Source organism: Cetorhinus maximus, chromosome 5 (genome assembly GCF_964194155.1).
Source record: "Cetorhinus maximus chromosome 5, sCetMax3.hap1.1, whole genome shotgun sequence".
Classification (NCBI taxonomy): domain Eukaryota; kingdom Metazoa; phylum Chordata; class Chondrichthyes; order Lamniformes; family Cetorhinidae; genus Cetorhinus; species Cetorhinus maximus.
Window position 1 is genome coordinate 86,101,335 of NC_135883.1, and position 22,564 is coordinate 86,123,898.

The following is a 22,564-nucleotide window of genomic DNA, read 5'->3' on the forward strand; positions in this document are numbered from 1 at the left end:
CCTTTCTCACAAGATAAAGGCAGGTGTCTCTTCCCTGTGCTTTGTGGAGCCTTCAGACCAATGTGATGGTCCAACCGCACACTCCCTGGAAACATTACTGATGCCCGTACCTTGGCAGTGCTTGTCGTTGCTCCCAGAATGCAGTGAACAGGCGCCAGATTTCTGTCATTCTTCCGGTGTGCTATCAGCATCTCTAATGAGGGGCTGGTCCCCATCTTTTCAGCATCTGTGACCAGTGACACTGCTCCTGAAAGGCTCAGGTGCTGAAGGCGGATAAAGGTTCAGATGCTTCTAAAGATTCATGGCTGCGTCTCTATGATATGACCTTGATAACAGAGTGCAAGTGAGCTGCCCTCGGCCAGACAGGAGTCAGACATTCTCAGAGGCTGTGTGAAGATCTATGGAGTGTCCACGCTGCATGTCGTCATCATCCTCCTGCAATCAAGCGACTATTGGGGCCTCCACTGCGACTCCATGACAGGAGCATTCTCACAGAGGGTATTCACGCTGCCATAAGCCAGACTGGAGTCAAACGTTCACAAATGCGATGTGAGGATCTACAGGGACACCTCACTGCATGTTGTCATCATCCTCTACAAATCTAGCAGCTATGAGGGCCTCCTGAGTGCGCCTGCCTCATCTAGCCAGTGCGAGGGCCTCATCCCCGTCATCGTTGCCTCCGAGGACCCTCACCCTCATCTCCATCGGAGGAGACATGGAACTCCTGCATCTCCTCAGCCAGCTCGTCTCCCCGTTGCAGCGTCAGGTTGTAAACGGTGCAGCAGACGGCAATGATGCATGACACCCTCTGCGGACTGTAGTGGCAGGGCTCCACCAGTCCGGTCCAGGCACTGAATCCTCATCTTCAGCATCCCGATGGTCTGCTCTACCAAGTTGAGAGTTGCAGCATGAGCCTCATTATACTGTCGCTCTGCTGCCGTCTGAGGCCACCGCACGGGTATCATCAGCCACGACATCTGCAGGTAGCCCCTGTCCACAAGAAGCCATCTCAGCAGCCTCTGTGGACCCTGGAAGACTCCAGGGACTGAGGAACCCTTTGCAGTTGATGTAGTCCACCGTGTGTTGCATTGGAGATCAGAGCACCACATGAGTGCAGTCGATGGCACCCTGCACCTGTGGGAAACCAAGATCTGGGCAAATCCAATCGCTTTTGCATCCTGGCTCTCCTGGTCCCGGGCGAAATGCACAAAGTTGTGTGCCCTCGCGAAGATGGCATCCGTGTCCTCATGGGTGTCTTTATGGGCAGAGACTTATGAGATCCCACAGAGGTCACTTGTGGAGCCTTGAAAGGAGCTACTGGCAGTGGATGACCTCCATGCCATGTGGCACCAAGTCCTGCAGCAGGTGTGACTGACCAGTTCCCTAGACATGCGTAGTCTTTGGTGATACTGGTTCTCAGTCATCTGCAGGAATGAAAGGCGGCATCTGTAGACCCTGTGTGTCGCTAGGCGCTGGCCTGCGATGGCTCGCTGTGGACCTTGGGCTATATGTGCAGGAGCCCCAGCCGCCCCTTCTTCCTGAGGTTGCTGCTCCTGCCTCTGTGCAGCCAGGAGCCTCAGTCACTCCCAACTCCATCATCTTCACGCTCTATAGGCCATCAGGCATACAGCTAATTCACCAGGCTCCATGATCCTGATGTACTCCTCCTGCAGGATGAAAGAGAGAGAGACACATGGTTAGCATGGGTGCACTAAGAACCTGTCCTGGTTAAGTGTGACAGCCGCTTAACGCTTCCCGGAGAGTGCTGGCTACCACTTGGATGGCCAGAGGTTAGTGCGCTGCATGGCTGTCCTGTCAGCTTGAACCATGGGGGAGACTGGTCCAAACCAGGATAATGACATTGCAAGGGGCTGTGAGCACCTCCAGCAGTGACTGCTCCATGGCCAGTTTTAGCAAGGATATTGTACAACGTGCGCAATCGTGTAACTGTTCTGCAATCCACTAAAATGCTCATGAACTTGTAGTCTCTGCCAGGGGTGGGGAGCGGTGGGGGGAGTTCTGGAGCACTTGGTGGCATTTTGCTGCCTCTGTGTTAAGCAGAGTTGGTGGATAAGCTAGAAGCCCAACCTCAGTCATATGAATGTGGCTGTGCCTGAACTGTCTCAGTTGCAGAGGAATTGTCATTTTATACAGGTTTCCTTAATGCGCGGCCACTTCCCTCGCCCACCCTACCCAACGGCAGGACTGCCCTTGCCCCCACCCCGCTACCAGTCACGTTAACGGCAGGGATGCCCTTAACGACCTCACCCCACTATGAGTCACCTCAATGGCAGGACTGCCCTTGCCAACCCTCGCCACCTGTTGCCTCAACAGCAGGGCTGCTCTTAACCCTGACCCCCACCCAATGCCCCTGAACCTTGAAGTCCAACAGGCGACCCTGGCAAGTGCTGCACATTATTGCTGTGTACTCACCTCCGAGTTCCCCTCAAAGTGCAGGCTGCTAAGTGCACGTCTTTTATGTGCTGTTGGAAACACGTCGGCATGGCTTCCCACTGACGTGGACGGACGATCCAGCCATGTGGGGGGAGTACGATTCCGGCGGGCTTGCCAGAATAATAGTATGCTGATGTATTACAATGAGGTTCCTGATGCCTTATGGCAAGGAGCATGGCCTGCCATCAGTGCGCTAAGCGGACGATTGCAAACTAGTTTCCCGCCGTCGTAAAGCCGATCACACCATATTGTCCGCTCACACCACTGATCACACCCAACGCCAGCAGGCATGGAAAATTTTGCCCCGAGTAAAAATGCTTATTTTTTTGTGATAAATGAATTTCCAGCAGTATTAATCAATTTGCACCAATTCTTAAATATATCAAGGAATTTAAAAAATATATATTATTGCCGGGTCATGGTAAATATTGCGAATGTTGTGTTTTAGCTGAAACTTGAGAAAAACACACTTTTCAAAGCTGGAGGAATTTTGGGTGCAATCTTTGTCCAGATCACTGATTGCGCATAAAGCAGAAACTCTACCCATTTCTTTCAGTGTGTAATAGTATCTTAAATGTTCTTTTTCCATATTGATATATTACCAGAGGTTACCAAGCAGATTGACTTCAATGTACAGGTACTTGCAGAGAACTTGCAGGTACTTCCTTACGTCACATTTCCACAAGTGAACTTACTAACACTCGGCCTCTTCAGTCTATATGATGATTTTTAGGTATGGTGTATTAATTTTAGCTGAATCTCATCAGCTGTTTTATTAGGAGAAACTTCCTCTGACTTGCTTGCTAAAAAAGGATGGTGCCAAGGTCCTCATGGTAGTACATTCATTGTGTTTCTTTGAAGCAAAAAGAAATGGGAAAGGAAAAACTGCAATGGCCTTTTTAGTTAAAAGGACATAGCGGATACTTAGTAGGTTTACACCATTGGATCAAATAGACGATAGTTTAAAAATACTGCTGTCAAGTGCAGTTATGTGTGGCTTGAGGCCCATAGCCCAAACCAGCAATTGCAATTCCTGATTACATAGTGGTATTGTGATTTGTAGTCTGGCCCTGAGATTCTACAGTGATTCTCCCGCTCAGCCACCATGAGACTGGCAGAACTCCCAGAAAAAAGAAGTAGATAGCCGAACCCAGAATGCCAGTGCCTTTATCTTTAGAAATAAATCTGAGCTTTGGCTTACCATCTAGCAGTGATCACAGTGGCAGTGTATAAAAAAGATTCACTTGGCCTGTGCTCTCCCAGTACTGTCCTTAATGGCAATGTTGTGTATATACAGCGGCTGGAAAATTAGTTTGTGTCTCTTTTTGGGTGCAGATTGAGTGTCTAAATTGAGAGGCCCACATTATACTGATCCTCTTGTGTCATCAAAAGAATTTATGTAACACTTTACAGGAGCACTGGACGTCTTAAAGTGCTCTACAGTTGATGAAGTACATTTGAAATGTAGTCTCTGTCGTAATGTAGGAAATGCCAATTTTGTGCAAAGCCCCCACAAACAGCAATGTGGTAATGATGAGATAATTTATTTCTGTAATGTTAATTAAGGGAAAAATATAGGCCATATATACACCAGGGTAACTCCTCTACTCTTCTTTGAAATAGTGCTATGGGATCTTTTATATCCACCCTGTTACGAGTGGGAGGCTTTATATGATGGTTATGTTTTAAACTGTCTCCCTTAATTCAAGACAAAATGGAGTAGTGGAGAGGGGCATGTGATTTCCTACTAATTCTGCCCAGCAATGAGCCCATATGTGACCCGGTTGCCACGGGAACAGGGGCCTGGGTCAAAACTTACTCAAAGTCAAATGCCAGATTTATCACATGGACACAAAGGAAAGGGTAACTTCTTGCCAGACCCAGACTTACAGAGGTGGTCAGTGCGAAGGCCGATACTATTTTGCCAGGCAGAAGAAAAGGTTTGCTTTTGGGTTAATTACCTAGCAAAGGGCTGATAGCGACGTAATCCCATGTTCAAGGAACAAGGATTGTAAAAGTTAAAGACCCATAGAATCACTAGGTGAAATCTTACGATGAGGAGTCCATTCATTATGCTCAGAAGATTGAACGAAGAGGGCTTGAATTAAAAGTACACTAGAAGATTCACCTTGGTGAAGCAGGGTGAAGAGAACCTGTTGACACATCGAGAAGAGTTGGACTTTAAACTTAAGACTACATGGGGAGAATCTTTGGCTGAGCGAGCGAGGGGCGGGGCTGACATGCATCCCGACGTTACCACAGGTCATTTAGATTTTCCGTTCAGCGGGCACACAGCCGAGTTGGCTGCATGTCCGCCGACCTGTCAAAGGCCTGTTAAGGCCATTTAACTAACAATTAAAATAAATTACGGAACTGCCCGTCCAACCTTAAGGTTGGCAGCCAGGCAAAAAGCCCAGGCGGCCTTCACATTTTTCATGGAATCTCATCCAAGAGCAGGATGAGGTTTCATGAATTATTTTAAATTTTCTCAAAAATTTTTATTGAAATTAATGCACATGTCCCAGCTCATGTGGCAGTTTCACATGAGGGGACATGGCATAAAAATTTTTTCAACACTTAATGAATTGTTAAAACTTAAAACTAATCTCCCTGAGATGAAAGAGAACACTTGCGACTCAGGGAACCCCCTCCCCCCACCAGCACAGGGAGCGCGCAGCGCTTCCGGGTGCGCGTCACGCTGGGCGGGCCTTAATTGGCCTGACCACGTAAAATGGCGGCACAGACTGATCAGGGGTGCCGATCGGGTCCGCACCCGCCCACGCCCACCCCTGCACAACCCCCCCAGATGGGGGGAGAATTCTACCCCATATCTACTGAAAGTGAATTATAATGTAGGAACACGGTGTTGGAGTTTTCCATTGCATTAAGAAGTTGGGGCGGGTGGCGGGGCGGAATACCTGTTCTATAGTTTAGTGTATTAGTTGCTGTCATGAAGGTATTTATGTATATAATATTATTGGAAAATATTTTTCTTTTAAAATAGAGGTTTAGTCTGTGGGTGTGTCTTAATTGGATTAAAGCCAGCAAGTCTGGCTGCTTTGATGTGTGCTCGTTTTGAAAAGTAGGAGAGGTAGATTTTATTTGCGTTTTGTTGAACAGAGCATTCAAGAAGGGGAGTGAATCCTGGCACCTAGCTAGCAGAGACCAAGCAATGTTTATATTAATAGAATATCAATAAAATTGATACCATGAAAGGGGTTTTATTGTTAGAAGAGGTGGAGTTCAAAGGGGTTGGTGATATGATGAGAATTTACTTTTAATGAGATGTGCTGGTTATAACCAATAGCAGTTTTGTGTGTGCAGAGCAGAGGCAATGTAACATCAAAGCCTGTAAGCCGACCACTGTGTCTGCAAAGGAACCAAAATGAAATGAACCTCATTTTGAATTTGTAAGGTGAAAATGCTTTGCCTGGTGTCTGCTTAAAAATCTATGGATGGAATTTTCCCCACGATCTGGGGCGCACCGCCATTTTACGTGGACGGGCCAATTAAGGCCCGCCCAGCATGGCGTCCACCAGGAAGCGCTGTGCGCTCCCTGTGTGGGCAGGGGGGGATTCCCTAAAGAGTGCACTCATCTCCCTGAGGCTAAGTGCTGCCTCAGGGGAGATCGGTGCCAAATTCAAAAATGTTAAATATAGAAAAATAAAATTTCCCTGACATGTCCCCTCATGTGACAGTGTCACATGAGTTGGGACATGTCCATCACTTTTAATTATACATTTATTAAATTTTTAAAAACCTACATGATACCTTATCCCGCCCGTGGATGAGGTTTCATGCTTTTTCTGAAGCCTGCCAGGACTCCCGGCCTGCCCGCCAACCTTAAGGTTAGATGGGCAAGTCCTTTAACGAGTTCAATTACTTTTTAAATGGCCTCAATTGGCCGTTGACAGGTTGGCGGGCGCACAATTGATTTGGCTGCGCCCCCGCCGACCTGAAAATTGAAATGACGCGGGGTGACATCAGGAATTCCGCCCGATGTCATCCTGCGTCATTTTACACGCTGGCGAGCGGGCCCGGGCCCCGCCCCCCTCACTTGCTGACCTCAATATCCTGCCCTATGGGTTGTTGTTGCCTTAGTGGAGATTAGTCTGGCAATTTGTTAATAGTTATGATAGTAGTAGTTTGTAGCCATGTGTAAGTGTTTAGTGTATTGTAACTTAATAAAATGTTTCATTTAGTTTAATAAAAAAAACCTCTCAAAAACTGGTGGTCTGATTCCTGAATTTAGAGCTGCATCTCAAACATACCACTTAAAAATATAGGTTATGACAGTTGTTTATAGTTTCCCTCTGGGATTTTAAATAACTCAGCATTACCAACTGCTGTGTCATAACAATTTAGGGCTCTAGTGGGATAAAAATATTTCTAATTCCTTGATTAGTTTGGAATTGGTGAATCTTAAGTTATGAGTACGAGAAGCACTTTGAATTCAGGAGCTGATGAGGTATTTGAAAAGTGGTGAGACTGCAAGATGGCTTTGGCAATTGCTAAGACTTGTCTGGGAGTGGAAGATATAACTCTGATTGGTTTGGAGAAAATAACCAAGAGTAAGTTAACAGAGTTGGCAGATAAGTTAAAATTGGGGTTACCTGAGTGTGCTAGGAAATTAGATATAATTAAAAGTATAGCACAACAACTACAGTTGGAAACGAAACCTGACCATAGTGAGTCACGGCTGGAGGTAATTAAACTTCAGTAACAAATGAAGATGCTTGAATCTGAACAAGCAAATGAACTGCAAATGCTTGAATTTGAAGCAAAGGACAGAGAAGTGGCTTTTAAAAGGGAATCAGAAATTGTGAAGATAGAGAAGGAGGAAAGAGAAGAGAGAGAGAATTCCAACTGAAAATGTTGGCAGTTAAATAAGGGATGCCTTAGGCGCAGAAATACTTATCTACAGAGTAGAACCCAATGGGGAGATCTTTAAATTTGTACAAGCTCTTCCAAAATTTGAGGAAAAAGATATTGAAGCATTCTTTATTTCATTTGAGAAGCTAGCTAAACAGATGAAATGGCCACAGGAAAACTGGATATTATTATTACAGCCTAAGTTACGAGGTAGAGTGCGTGAGGTATATGCTTCTCTATCACAAGAAATGTCAGTGAATTATGATGTGGTGAAAAGGGCTATTTTGAGTGCATATGAGTTGGTTCCTGAAGCATTCAGGCAGAAATTTAGGAACATGAGAAAACAGCGTGGCAAACTTATATTGAGTTTCAAAGAGTAAAACAAAATAATTTTGACCAGTGGATACAGGCGTTAAAAATAAAAACAACATATGCAGCTCTTAGGGAAGTAATTATTTTGGAAGAATTTAAAGATTCAATCCCTTCAGTAGTGAGAACTCATGTGGAGGAACAGAGGGATGATTCTGTAAGACAAGCAGTAGCGATAGCTGAAGATTATGAGTTAGTTCATAAAGCTAAACCTTTTTTTTGTCACCCTTTCAAATTGGAAAAGGATAAACAGTGGGAAGGTGAAAGGAAGGTAGGTAGTCAGGGAAGAGAAGGAGTAGCTGGAAGTTCCTAGGAAGTTTTTTCTCAGAATAAAAAGGAAGGTGCTGAAGGTAGAAGGAACATTTGAAAATTGAAGTATTTTCATTATAACAAAGTGGGGCACACGAAGTCAGTGTGTTGGAAGTTGCAGGAAAATCTGTTGGAAATGTTGGGGTACTGAAAAGCTCTGGAAGTAAAATTGCTGTGGGTTCTGAGATTCAGGCAGAGGAGAAACCAATGGTTTGTGTACAGGTGAAACAGGGAGAATCAATGAAAGGTGAAGAAGTGGGAATGTGTTCACAGTTTACTCAAGAGAATTCTGAGGAGCAGGTTGCAGAAATGTTTAAAGACTTTATATGTGAAGGGAAAGTCTTTCCATGTGTAAAGGGTGGAGTAGGTAAAGATGTTAAAATTTTAAGACACACAGGAGCTAGTCAATCCTTAATGTTGTGGGATAGTGATATTTGTTGTTAAAAGGGAGTGTTGCAGGAGCAAGTAATAATAAGTGAAGCTCATGGAGATGCTAAATCTTTTCCATTGTGGAAGGTAAATTTAAAGAGCAAATGGAAGATGCTGAAGTTATAGTTGGAGCGGTGGAAACATTGCCCACTGCAGGGGTTCAATTTATTCTAGGTAGTGATATAGCTGGATCACAAATGTTGGTGATGCCTCTGGTAGCTAAGCAGCCTGCAGAAGCATTCTTAACAAAGGTGCTACAGAAATAACACCCTGGATTGTTTCCTGATTGTGTTGTAACAAGATCAAAGGCTCATAGAGAAGAACAAAACAAACGAGATAAGCAGGCAGCTCAAAGGCAAGAAGACGGTGTTGAAATATAATTAGCTGGCACTGTGTTTGATAACATTGTTCAGGAGGGAGGAATACAGGAAATTTCAGCTGAAATGTTTAACTCAAGGAGGTTAGTGGAATTACAGAAAAATGATTTGCAATTAAAACAGTTATATCAGAATGCTTATTCAGAAACAGAAGCAAAATGTATTCCAGTTATTATCTTCGGGAAGATATTTTGATGAGAAAATGGAGGTCGAATCAGTCTCAGCAAATGAAGGCTGGAGGGAGCTGCACCGGATTGTTATCCCATTATGGTATAGAAATAGGTTCTGAGGACTGCTCATGAAATTCCAATGGAGGGACATTTAGGAATTAGGAAAACATAGGAAAGGATACAGGTGTTTTTTTTGGCCAGGATTGCATAGGGAAGTAGTCAAACTCTGTAGAACATGTTATACATGTCAAATAACAGGGAAACCACAAGCAGTGATTAAGCTGGTGCCTTTAATCCCAATACGAGCATTTGAATAACCTTTTACCAGGGTCATGATTGATTGTGTAGGACCACTCACTAAGACTAAAAGTGGAAATCAACACTTATTAACAATAATGGATATGTCTACCAGGCTTCCTGAAGTGATACCTTTAAGAAATATTACAACTAAGAAGTTTGTGGAGGAGTTAATTAAATTTTTTATGAGATATGGTTTACCTAAAGAAATATAATCAGATCAGGGGTCAAATTTCATATCATATTCATAATTTAAGTAAGTAATGAACAGTTTGGGGATAAAACAGTTTAAGTCAACAGCTTATCATCTGGAGTCACAAGGGGCTTTGGAAAGATGGCATCAAACTTTAAAAACTACGATGAAAGCGTACTGTCAGGATTATGCACAGGATTGGAATACAGGAATTCCATTTCTGTTATTTACTATTAGAGATGCTCCTAATGTATCAACTGGTTTTAGCCCTTTTGAATAGTTTATGATCATGAGGTAAGGGGACCACTGAAATTGATTCATGATAAATTAGTGGGTCAAAATTCAGAAACTATTCTCCTGGATTATGTATCAAATTTCAGGAAAAGATTGAACAGAGCATATGAGTTGGCTAGGGAACATTTAAAGATTTCACAGCAAGTAATGAAAGTGAAGGCAGAGAAGAAAGCTAAAACTTGAGTTTTGTTTCAGGAGAGAAAGTACTAGTTTTGTTACCAGTACTAGGTGATTCATTAAATGCAAGATTTAGTGGGCTTTAACAGAAATTGAGTGAATTAAATTATTTAATAAATACTCCAGATAGAAGAAAGAAGCAGAGGGTGTGTCATGTAAATATGCTTAAAAAGTACTTTGACAGGGAAGAGGAACAAAAAGAGGTGTTAGCGACAGTGGATGGTGAGAAAAAGGTAAAAGTGCAGGACTCTGAAATTGATTTTCTTCTCATCAAATTAGATAATGAGAGGTGCTTGAAAATTTAAATGAAATATTGAGTTACCTTCCAAGCAAGTGTAAAAGTGATTTGGAAAAGCTATTGCAGTCACACAAACCTATTTGTGGAAATAAGTTGGGAAAGACACATTTAGCTTTACATGGTGTATGTATAGAAATATCATCTTCAGTGAGGCAACAACCTTATAGATTAAATCTGGCAAAGTTATCACAAGTACAAAAAGAAATTGATTTCATGCTTCAAAATGATATAATTTAGTCTGGTTGCAATAATTGGTGTTTGCCTTTGTACTGGCAAGGCAACTGGAAGGAACACAAAGACTGCATGTAGACTATTGAAAGGTGAATGCAGTGACAAAAGCAGATTCATATCCCATACCATGGTGGGAAGGTTACATTGAGAAAGTGGGACTATTGAGATTGATCACAAAGATTGACTTGGTAAAAGGACATTGGCAGGTACCATTGTCAGTGAGAGCAAAGGAGACATCAGCTTTTGTAATGCCAAGTGGACTATATCAGTTTAAAGTCATGCCATTTGGTATGAAGAATGCACCTGCGACATTTCAAAGACTGACAAACAAAGTAATTGCAGGTCTAAGCAATTGTGCTGTTTATATTGATGATCTAATCGTTTTCAGTCAGACATATGAGGAGCATTTACAGAATCTGGAAGAATTATTTACTCGACGACAAGAAGCTAATTTGGTGATGAACTTGGCTAAAAGTGAATCTGCAAAAGCCTAAGTTACGTATCTAGGCCATACCATTGGACGTGGTAAGGTGGCTCCGAGAGATGCGAAAGTCAAGGCTATCATGGATTTCCCAGTGCCGACAACAAAATGAGAAGTTTTGAGATTTCTGGGCATGAGTGGGTTTTACTGGAAATTTATACCAAATTTTAGCTGCGTGGTTACTCCACCGACTGAACGATTAAAAAGGAACAAGAAGTTTCAATGGACACTGGAGTGTCAGAAATCATTCGATAGTTCAAAAACTGTATTAACTATGACACCAGTTTTGGCCTTACCCAATTATGCCAAGCAATTCAAGTTGGCCGTTGACGCAAGTGATATAGGCATTGAAGCTGTACATTTACAAGAAGATGACATTGGAATTGAAAAACCATTAGGGTATTTTTCACGGAATCTGAATGTATAAGAGAGAAGATATTCAACGATCGAAAAAGAGATTTTGGGCTTAGTGTTAGCATTGCAGCATTTTGAAATTTATGTTGCAAACAATTCATCAGAAACAATTGTTTATGCAGTCTGTAATTCTTTGAAGTTTTTGGATAAATCTCGAGACAAAAGTGCAAGGATTGTACACATTGCTGGGAGAGAAAATCTGTTCCCAGATGCGTTATCAAGAGTTTGAAACTTAAAGGAAAACTGGACATTTTTAAAACCCTGGACACTGAACTGGAATGATTTCTGTTGAAACCAAAGACTCGTGTATATATATTATTATGTTAATGCATGCATCTGATAATGTAATCATGTTATTAAAATTATTAAATAAGTAAAATGAAGCCATCTTTTAGAATTATCACGGTTCATTTCTCGATAGGGAGGGGGATGTCATGAAGCTATTAATGTATATAATATTATTGGAAAATATTTTTCTTTTAAAATAGAGGTTTAGTCTGTGGGTGTGTCTTAATTGGTCTGGGTGCTTTGATGTATACTAGTTTTGAGATGTAAGAGAGGTAGATTTCATTTGCATTTTGTTGAATAGGGCATTCAAGAAGGGGAGTGAATTCATGCACCTATCCAGCAGAGACCAAGCAATGTTTATATTACCAATAAAATTGGTACTATGAAAGGGGTTTTAATGTTAAAAGAGGCAGTGTTCAAAGCGGCTGGTGATACAATGAGAATTTATATTCAACGACATATGCTGGATATAACTGATAGCAGTTTTGTGTGTGCAGAGCAGAGGCAATGTAACATCAAAGCCTGTAAGCCGACCACTGTGTCGGCAAAGAAACCAAAGTGAAATGAACCTCATTTTGAATTTGTAAGGTGAAAATGCTTTGCCTGGTGTCTGCTTAAAAATCTATGGGTTGCTGTTACCTTAGTGGTGATTAGTCTGACAATTTATTAAAAGTTATGATAGTAGTAATTTGTAGCCATGTGTAAGTGTTTAGTGTATTGTAACTTAATAAAATGTTTCATGTAGTTTAATATAAAAACCTCTTGAGAACTGGTGGTCTGATTACTGTATTTAGAGCTGCATCTCAAACATACCACTTAAAAATATAGGTTGTGACAGTTGTTTAGAGTTTCACTCTGGGATTTTAAGTAACTCAGCTTTACCAACTGCTGTGTCATAACAGTTGCCCACTAAGTAATGTTTAGTCAATGTTGAAACTGATCTATTTTTTTTACAATAAAAATCTTAAAACATGAAATCTTGTTTGATCCTTTGAGTTAGTCACTGGAAATTCAAATCTCTTTTTAAAAGTTATTAGTCTCTATGGAAGCAGATGGGACCTTGATTTAATATCTCAGCTGAAATAGGACAACTCTGACAGTGCAGCCCTCCCTCAGTACAGCACTGGGGTGTCAGCTTTGATTTTTGTGTTCAGGTCCTGGAATTCAAGTTCAAGTCTAAACTTGAACCTAGAACTTTGTGATTCAAAGGCAGGAGTGTTAGCAACTGAGCCATGGCTGACACCAGGAGACATTAGACAGCAGTCGGTGTATTCTGGGCACTAAGACGCAATTTACTGGTTGAGGAAAGGAGCAAAGGGATCTGGTTTGGGACATCAGCTGAATGTCCACAGTAAGCCTGAAGGGGAGGTGCTGATCGAGAGGAGGGGGAACATCAGCCTGCATGGATCTGCAGTTTTAGTTTGGAGTATTCCTGATCTTCCTGGCTCCATATTCAGGTAACTATTAGGAATCTATGTTTATGATTCTTATGTGGCTCCAGTGGTGCAATCTTCAACAGCACAATCTCCAACAGATTTTTGGCCAAAATAGGAAGGTCTGTCAGCAGGTGCCATGAGGAAACTAATTTGCATATTTAAATTGGCACACCGTTACTTTCAGGTGGCCACCAGTGAGACTTGAAAGCAACAAGGTCAATTATGGTGACAGCCGTGCTGTTGCTATGTGGCTGACTCTTAACTGTCCTCTGAAAGGGCCTAATACAACCACTCAATTGTATTAAATTGCTACAAAAAAAGTCAAAGATGAACCACCAGGCATCAATCTAGGCACTAGAAACTAGAAGGACGAACCCTGCATAGTTGTCCCTGCAAAGTCCTCCTAACATATGGGTACTTGGACAAAAGTTGGACAGCAGTCCCACAGACTAGTTAAGCAACAATCTGACATGGTCATACTCACTTAATCATTCCTTACAGACACGGTAACAGACTCCTCCATCACCATCCCTGTATACATCTTGTTCCACCAGCAGGACAAACTCATCAGAGGTGGCAGCAAAGTGGTATACAGTTGGGGTTGGCTGGGGTGGGGTGGCTCTTGGAACTCTCAATATGGACTCTGGGCCGGATGAAGTCTTATGGCATCAGGTTAAATATGGGCAAAGAAACCTCCTGCTGACAATCACCAACCATCCTCCTACTGATGAATCAGAACTCCTCCATGTTGAACATCACTTGGAAGAAGCACTGGGGGTAGAAAGGGCACAGAATGTAAACTGAATGTGGCCTTCAATGTCCATCATGAAAAGTGGCTCAGTAGCACCACTACTGACCAAGCTGGCCGAGTCCTGAAGGACATATCTGCCAGACTGAGACTGTGGTAGATGGTGAGAGAATCAATAGGAAGTAAACACCTACTTGACCTCATGCTTACCAGTATAGCTGTCGCAAAAGCACCTGTCCGTGACAGTATAGGTTGGAGTGACTACCGTACAGTCAGAGAGAGGCGAAGTCCTGTCTTCTATTTTGTCTTCACTCAGTCATTGTAATATGCAAATCTTTATCCTTGGCAAATTTAGAAGAATGAGAGGTGATCTTATTGAAACATACAGGATCCTGAGACGACTTAATAGAGTGGATACCAGGAGGATGTTTCCTCTTGTGGGTGAAACTAGAACTAGGGGACACAGTTTAAGGATAAAAATTCTCTCTTTTAAGGCAGAGATGAGGATGAGTTTTTCTATCAGAGGGCTGTTAGCCTGCAAAATTTTCTTCCCAAGAAAGCAGTGGAGGCTGGATCATTGAATTTATTTAAGGCTGAGTTGGATAGAATTTTGATAGACAAGGGAGTCAAGGGTTATGAGAGGCAGACAGGAAGGTGGAGTTGAGACCACAACTAGATCAGCTGGCTCGGATACCAGTGGCTACACCTGCTCCTATGTTACAATGTATGCTAACTCAACCCATCCTATCTCCTCTGATTTCTCTGCCCTATTGAATGACATCAACTTCAACATAATTTCCCGAATGCCACCCATAACATCCATTTGACTGTCTCATATTTGTTAATAATGTTAAGGCCAGGTAAACAGTATGGGGCTGCTGATAGCACTTAAACAGATTTGGGGTATTAGGAAGGTTGGAACTTAGGTGCACTTACCACACACCCAATTGTCCAACCTATTCTTCCAGGAAGTGAACTCACAATATTTGTCTCAGATGGTTTGAAGAAGGAGAAATAAAATTTAATGGAAAACTGTCACTTAATGTACAGTAATGAAAATACACAAAACATGGATTCACAATGGTATAGATTCTACCCATTCCTGGTTAATGGGTAGAAATTGAGCCCAATGATTGGATACCCATTATCAATTGTATGAAAAGAAAAATATTTCAGTATTAACAATGACTGTTAATTGAAAGCATATAAGTAATTTAAAGCTGTTATTAAATATGGTGATAAATCTCAAAGTAATTTAACTACAAGGCAAAATAATTTCCAAATCAGTTTAAAAGTTAAATTTTGAATATTGTATGTAATTTTGCATGTCACATCATGAAAGGACATTGCTACATTTGATAGCGTTCGGAAAAGACTGAAAAATTCTGATAAGCCTGTCCACAGAACTTACCTTTTGTACTCCTCGAGGTAGATTTCCATCTTTCCTGGCCATAGTAATATGGCAGGACAAATTATCCTCTCATTGGGCGGAATTCAATGTGTGCGGCGGTTGACAAATCTCTCTCTGGGAGGACTGACACAATTACTAACCAATCAGGCATTTCCCTGGAGATCATTGGGCATCCCATGCAATTAAACCCCGAGGAGGGTGGAAATCCCACCCCACAAGGGCTGTCAGCTTCTCCAGTATTGACAACGTTACCATGAGAGGTTGCCACTGTCAGTATAACACTTGGGCCTACCTTGAGGATCGCCGCTAGGTCCCCAGATAGAGGTGAATTTCGGCAGGATGGGCGGTGGGGGGGGGGTGGGGAGGGGGGGAGTGGTGCGTTGTCTGTGAAGGGGGATCAGAAGTGGGGAAAGGAGGGTCAGAATCAAGAGTTGAGAGGGTGGCTTTCAGCTGCCACTCCCTTCATTAGAGGCTCAGAAGCTGTGAATAAGGGGTCCCTCCATCTAGGCCACAGGCAAACGCAATAGGGCTTGCTGGGCAGTCTTTTTTTTAATAGCCAAATGTTTATTTATTTCAAAGAGTCATCAGGCAAACTGTTCATTTTATAATCCAGACTATTTTTCATGCAGCGTTGTTTGCCTCTTCAATGAATAGGTGGGAACCACTTGTACAGCTTCCAAATGCTCTTACTGAATCAGAAGTGTCTTGGATTCATGGTACATTTTCAGACAGTTTTTTGAAGACGAGTTTCCTTTGCTCTGTGGTCATATTCCCACAGCTCTCCAACACATTAGCTACTAGTAAAGTATGCTTAATTGTTCTGGCTTTGACCCATATCCGCCCATTCATTCCAATCACTATCTCAAAAGGGTACAATTCTGTGAGATTCTTCATGACTTCACAGTTTGGAGAAAGCAGCATGCGTGCAATACTCAGTGAAACTTTAAATAATAATCCATCTGGTCCAATTACTCCCATCCCATTGGACCGGCCACAGCTGTCAATGCAAACCAGTTCTGGTTCCATATCTTTATTGGCCACAACAAACTGTGCAAAAACAAGATCTCCAACTTGAACATTTGGTCGGTTTCGCTTTGTAGCTCCTTCAAATGCTAAGTATGACAACGAGGCTTGCTCACTTCCTCCAACTTCAACTTTGAATCTATCACCAGACTTTGCAGTCACAATTCCTATCACATATTCTCCTTTAGCGGGTACATACCGCTTCTGCTGCGAATCCACCCAGTAGACGAAGGGCTCCTTGTGCCTGACCACGCCAGATTTGCAGACAGCCAGAGCTTGGCCGGAGAGCTGCCCGTGGCCCTGCCGCCGCAGGCCGGGCCCGCACAGAACCTCCTCCTCCGAGCTGGACGGGAAAGTCAGGAGGTCCCCGGCCAGAACCACCTGAGCCATGGCCGAGGGCTTGCTGGGCAGTCTCCCAGATGGTGAGTCCCCCACCCACCGCTGGTTGAATACTAGCGGTAGCATGATGAGGCCCTTAAGTAGTCCTTAAGTGGCTACTTAAGGGCCTCAATTGGCCTTTGGACAGGAAAGCTGGCCTCCACCCTTCCCACCCGGTGCTTGACGGTGGGTGGGGTGGGGGGGGCGGGTGGAAGCAATGGGAGGCCCATTCTACAATCCATCCAATCTTTACTCAATTTTTTACAATACAATAAAGATCAGGTAGGTTCTGCAGTAGATGGGTGATCTGTTGTGCCAGATTACTGCCCCAGTGTGAATACAAAAAACCACCCCATTGTTTTTACTGGCGAAAAGATGATTATAAGAAACATGATCAAGAGCTATAAAATATTGAAAGACGAAGCTAAAGTGGGTATAAGGTGTTTTTAAAGTCTACTCATGGAAGTAGAGTTCACAGGTACAAAATTGGCAAATTCAAATAAAAGTGAAAGAGGCTTACTTATCACAGGATAGCAGGATTCGTGGAATTCCTAAAAAGGAATTATTTTTATAGCTAGTGAGCCCACATCCTCTCCATCACCAAGGCCACCTATTTCCATCTTTGTAATACTGCCCATGTCTGCCCCTGCCTCAATGCATCTGCTGCTGAAACCTTCATCAATGACTTTGTTACCTCTTGACTCACCAATTTTTATGTTCGACTGGCTGGGTACCCACCTACCGCTCTCTATAAATTTCTCAAATTTGTATTCAAATACTTCCATGGTCTCACCCGTCCCTAGCTCTGCAACCTCTTCCAGCCCTACAACCTCTGCACTTCGCTAATACTGGCCTCCTGCACATCCCCAATTTCTCCCTTAAGTTACTTCTTAAAATCAAAATCTTTGACCAAGCTTTTGGTCATCCCTCCTAATATCTCTATGTGTAGCTTGCTGTCAAATTTTCTCTGATAATGCTCCAATGAATTGTCTTGGAATGTTTTACAGTATTAATGGCACTGTACAAATGCAACTTGTTATCTTAGAATACAGTTAGATGGATCGCTGTTTGACAATATGGTAACAGACTATAACGATAAGGACAAAGTGGAAAAACCACTGCTGGACTCAGAATACTAAGATTGCAATAATTTTGGGATTATGCAATTGTTGTTTGATTCTGTGATCATTTGTTGACAGCAAAATGATGAACCGTAAGTATTTCATTAAAATAATAAAAAGCATGTTATTTCTCATCTCCTCTGGCGATCTTCTCTTCATAATCTCCAACTCTGAACGGCTCACTTCTACTGTGTTTCCAAAATCCACAAGCAGGATTTCCCTGGTAGACCCATGATTTCAGCCTGTTCTTGCCCCACTGCAATGATTTCTTCCTATTTCAACTTCACTTTTTCTCCCCTTGTGCAGTTTCTTTCCATTACATCCATGACTCTTCCAATGCCATCCATTATTTCTTGGAACTTGGGACAGTTTCCAATTTCCTGACCCTAAATATCTCCTTTTCACCATGGACATTGAATCCCCCTACATCTCTTCCGCCCACCAGGACAGTCTGAGAGCACTTCCTTGAACGGAGATTCAACAAGTCCACATTCACCATCAACCTCTTCCATCTGGCTGAACTTGTTCTGACATTGAACAACCTCTTCTTCAACCCTGCTCACTTCATACAAATAAAAGGTGTTGCCTTTTGGATGCCATGGCAGCCCGCTGTGATGTCCTCTACCCCTGCTCTGGCCACAGGAGGGGCAGCTATATTACCACTCCGGCTTGGTAGGTGATGGCAGTGGTGATCAGTGCCAATGTTGCACAGAAGAGGTTGGCCATCCAATGCAGATGGAGGATGAATGATCTCCTCTGTGCAGCCAGGGTATGACAACCATCTCATCACTCTAAACCCACGCACTCAAGCCCACCACATTCAGTGGCACCTCACTGCCAGCTCAAGGGACATCGCCACCATTCTCACACACATACCCTCATATGCCTACCTGGCCTCATCTCCTCTGGACACTGCTTCCTCAGCCCTCACCATCTTAAGGCCACTTGCACAGATCAACTTGTGCCACCACACACACCCTGGGATACCCTCCTTCCCCAGTTCAGCTCTCGTCCTGCAGCCTCTACCCTTGCCTGAGGCCACTTCTCCCCCTTCCCCAAGCAAGACCTAGCCCTGCAGCCATTGAAAAGCCATCCACATATGGCTGATCTGGTAGGTAGAAAGCTACCCGTGAGCCCCCCTAAAAGTGATGTGGTGCTGTTTGTGAAGCCTGGTGCTGTTTGTGAAGCCTGGTACTGATGATTGCGAGTGCTGACCGAAGCAAGATAAGCAAACAAATCTCGAAGTCCTGAGCGAAATGCACCCTGCCAATTGCACACCTTATATATGCTGTTGTGAAACACATTGGCGGAGTGGACGATCCAGCGGTGGGGTGATGAGTCCAGTGGGCAGGCCTTATAATGATATGCTGATGCATTACAATGAGGTTCCCGATGTCCAATGGTGGGAAACGTGGCCCGCCATTGGTGAGTGGAGCGGATGATTGCAAACTGGTTTCACGATGTCGTGAAATCGATTTTTGGGCTTCTCACCAGATTGTCCGCTGAAGCCACTGAACACTCCTGACACCGGCAGGCACAGAAAATCCCAGCCTCTGTCTCCATTTCTGGGTATAGGTTATTAATCAATATTCACTATAAGTCCACTAACTCCCATAACTACTTGGACTGCACTTCCTCACATCCCGCTCCCTGTAAGGATTCTATTCCATTTTCCCAGTTCCACCATCTCCATTGTATCTGTTCAGACAATACTAGCAGATCTGATATGTCTTCTATAGTTGACAGGGTCCTCGAAAGTGTCAGTTGTATTTCATGCATTTCTGCTCTCAACTCTTCCCTTCCCTCTCAGAAAGATTTTAGGGTTCCCCTTGTCCTCACCTTCCCCCCTCACAGCCTCCCTATTCAACGGATCATCCCCTACCATTTCTGTCACCTCCAGAGTGATGCCACCAGCAAACATATATTCCTCTCCCTTTTCAGCATTTCTTCGGGGCTGTTTTCTCTGACAAACTGGTCCAGTCCTCAGTCACTTGCAATATCCCCTCCCTTTCCTTTGCCACCATTTCGTGCAAGCATAGGAAATGCAACACCTTTTACCTCCTCCCTTCACACTGTCCAAGGCCCCAAACACACCTTCCATGTGAAACTGATTTACTTGTACTTTCTTCAATTTAATATACTACATTCACTACTCAAGATGTGCTTCCATCTACACTGGAGAGTCCAAATTCAGACTGGGTGACTGCTTTGCGGAACATCCTCATTCAGCCAACAAATGTGACCTCCAGGCTCCCAGTTGTCCTTCATTTTAATTCTCCACCTGCTCCCTGACCTTTCTGCCTTTGGCCTACTGCATGTTTTACAATGAAGCTCAATGTATGCTCAAGGAATAGTACATCACCTTTTGACGGGCACTCTCTAGCCTTATAGACTCGACACTGGACTGAACAATTTTAGATTATACACCTGCTCCTATTTTGTTTCCTGTTTCATTGTTGTTTTTTTTTAACTATATCTCTTGCTGTCACACTGGAACAGGAAGTTGGTAATGCTGACCTCATCGCTGTGCACCAACAGGGATTCAGCATCCACCCCATAAGACGTAGGAACAGAAGTAGGCCATTTGCCCCATCGAGTCTACTCCGCCATTCAATGAGATCATGGCTGATCCGATAATCCTCAACTCCACTTTCCTACCTTTTCCCGACAACCCTTGATTCCCTTACTGCTTAAAAATCTGTCTATCTCAGCCTTGAATATACTTAACAAACCAGGCTCAAAAGCCCTCTGAGGTAAAGAATTCCACAGATTCACTACCCTCTGAGAGAAGAAATTCCTCCTCATCTTTAAGTGGGCGCCCCCTTACTCTGAAATTATGCCCTCTGGTCTTAGACTCTCCGACAAGGGGAATCAACCTCTCAGCATCTACCCTGTCAAGTTCCCTAAGAATCTTAAATGTTTCAATAAGGTCGCCTCTCATTCTTCTAAACTCCAATGAGTACAGGCCCAACCGACTCAACCTCTCCTCATAAGAAAATCCCTCCATCCCCTGGATCAACCTAGTGAACCTTCTCTTGACTGCCTCCAATGCCAGTATATATTTCCTTATATAAGGGGACCAAACTATTCACAGTATTCTAGGTGTGGTCTAACTCATGCCTTGTATAGTTTTAGTAAGACTTTTCTATTTTTATACTCCATTCCCTTTGAAATAAAGGCCAACATTCCATTTGCCTTACCCATTACCTGTTGAACTTGTATGCTAGCTTTTTGGGATTCATGCACGAGGACCCCCAAATCCCTCTGTGCTGCAGCTTTCTTCAATCTTTCTCCATTTAAATAATATTCAGCCCTCTATTCTTCCTACCAAAGTGCATAACCTCACATTATATTCCATCTGCCATGTTTTTGCCCATTCATTTAACCTGTCTATATCCCCCTGTAGACTCTTTGTGTCATCTTCACCACTTGCCTTCCCGCCTATTTTTGTGTCATCCGCAAACTTGGCGATAGTACATTCGTTTCCCTCATCCAAGTCATTAACATACATTGTAAATAATTGTGGCCCCAGCACTGATCCCTGTGGCACTCCACTAGTTACAGGTTGCCATCCTGAAAATGCACCCACATATCCCAACTCTCTGTCATCTATTAGTTAGCCAGTCCTCTATCCATGCTAATATACTACCCCCAACACCATGGACTCTTTTCTTATTAAGTAGCCTTATGTGTGGTACCTTTTTGAACGCCTTTTGGAAATACAAATATATTACATTTACTGGTTGCCCTTTATCTATCTTGCTTGTTACCTCCTCAAAGAATTTTAATAAATTTGTCAGGCATGATTTCCCCTTCATGAACCATGCTGACTCTGCTTGATTATATTATGCATTTCTAAATGCTCTGCAATTACATCCTTTATAACAGACTCCAACATTTTCCCAATGACTGATGTTAAGCTAACTGGCCTGTAGTTACCTGTTTTTTGTCTCTCTCCTGTTTTGAATAAGCGTGTTACATTGGCAGTTTTCCAATCCTCTGGGACTTTTCCAGAACCTAAGGACTCTTGGAAGATTACTACCAGTGCATCTACTATCTCTGCAGCTATTTCCTTTAGTATCCTATGATGCAACCCATCAGGTCCAGGGGACCTATTGGCCTTTAGCCCCATTAGTTTCCCTTTTAGTTTTTCTCTAGTGATAGCTATTGTATTTTTATTGTATTTATTTCCTTCCCCACTTTTGGCCCCTGATTATTTAGTATTTTTGGTATACTATTAGTGTCTTCTATTGTAAAGACTGATGCAAAGTATTTAATTAACTCCTCTGCCATTTCCTGGTTCCCCATTATTATTTCCCGAGCTTCTTTCTCTAAGGGGCCTATGTTCACTTTGGCCTCTCTCTTCCTTTTTATATATTTAAAGAAGCTCTTACTGTCCGTTTTTATATTACTTGCTAGTTTACCCTCAAAGTTTATTTCCCCCTTCTTTTTTTTTGGTCATCTTTTGTTGGTTTTTAAAACTTTCCCAATCCTCTGGCTGAACACTAATCTTTGCCATGTAATATGTTTTTTCTTTCAATTTGATACTATCCTTAACATCCTTAGGTTAACTATGGTTGGTTTATCCCCTTCCTAGAATCCTTCTTCCTCACTGGGGTAGATCTTTATTGTGAGTCATGAACTATTTTCTTAAATATCTGCCATTTTTCATCAACAGTCTTTTCTGCTAAACTCTTTTCCCAGTCCTTTATTACATGCCCTCTTTATCTCCAGATTTATTCTCTGTCCATAGTATAGCTACTGTTAGAGGGCCTATAGACGACTCCCACCAGT

General features: G+C 42.9%; 2 protein-coding genes across 2 annotated transcripts in view; both read right to left on the bottom strand.

Moving 5' to 3' along the window:
• nkain2 (sodium/potassium transporting ATPase interacting 2) overlaps nt 1-22,564 on the bottom strand; it is a 468,973-nt gene that overhangs the window by 264,851 nt on the left and 181,558 nt on the right. The window lies entirely within an intron of this gene.
• Nucleotides 15,792-16,661, bottom strand: LOC144680315 (exosome complex component RRP40-like). The gene has a single exon (XM_078541298.1). It carries the CDS (start codon nt 16,659-16,661, stop codon nt 15,960-15,962), a length of 702 nt encoding a protein of 233 aa, XP_078397424.1. The 3' UTR covers nt 15,792-15,959.

What these genes read in the sequence shown, in the direction of transcription:
- LOC144680315 (XM_078541298.1), bottom strand. Translation starts at nt 16,661, where the DNA reads ATGGCTCAGGTGGTTCTGGCCGGGGACCTCCTGACTTTCCCGTCCAGC.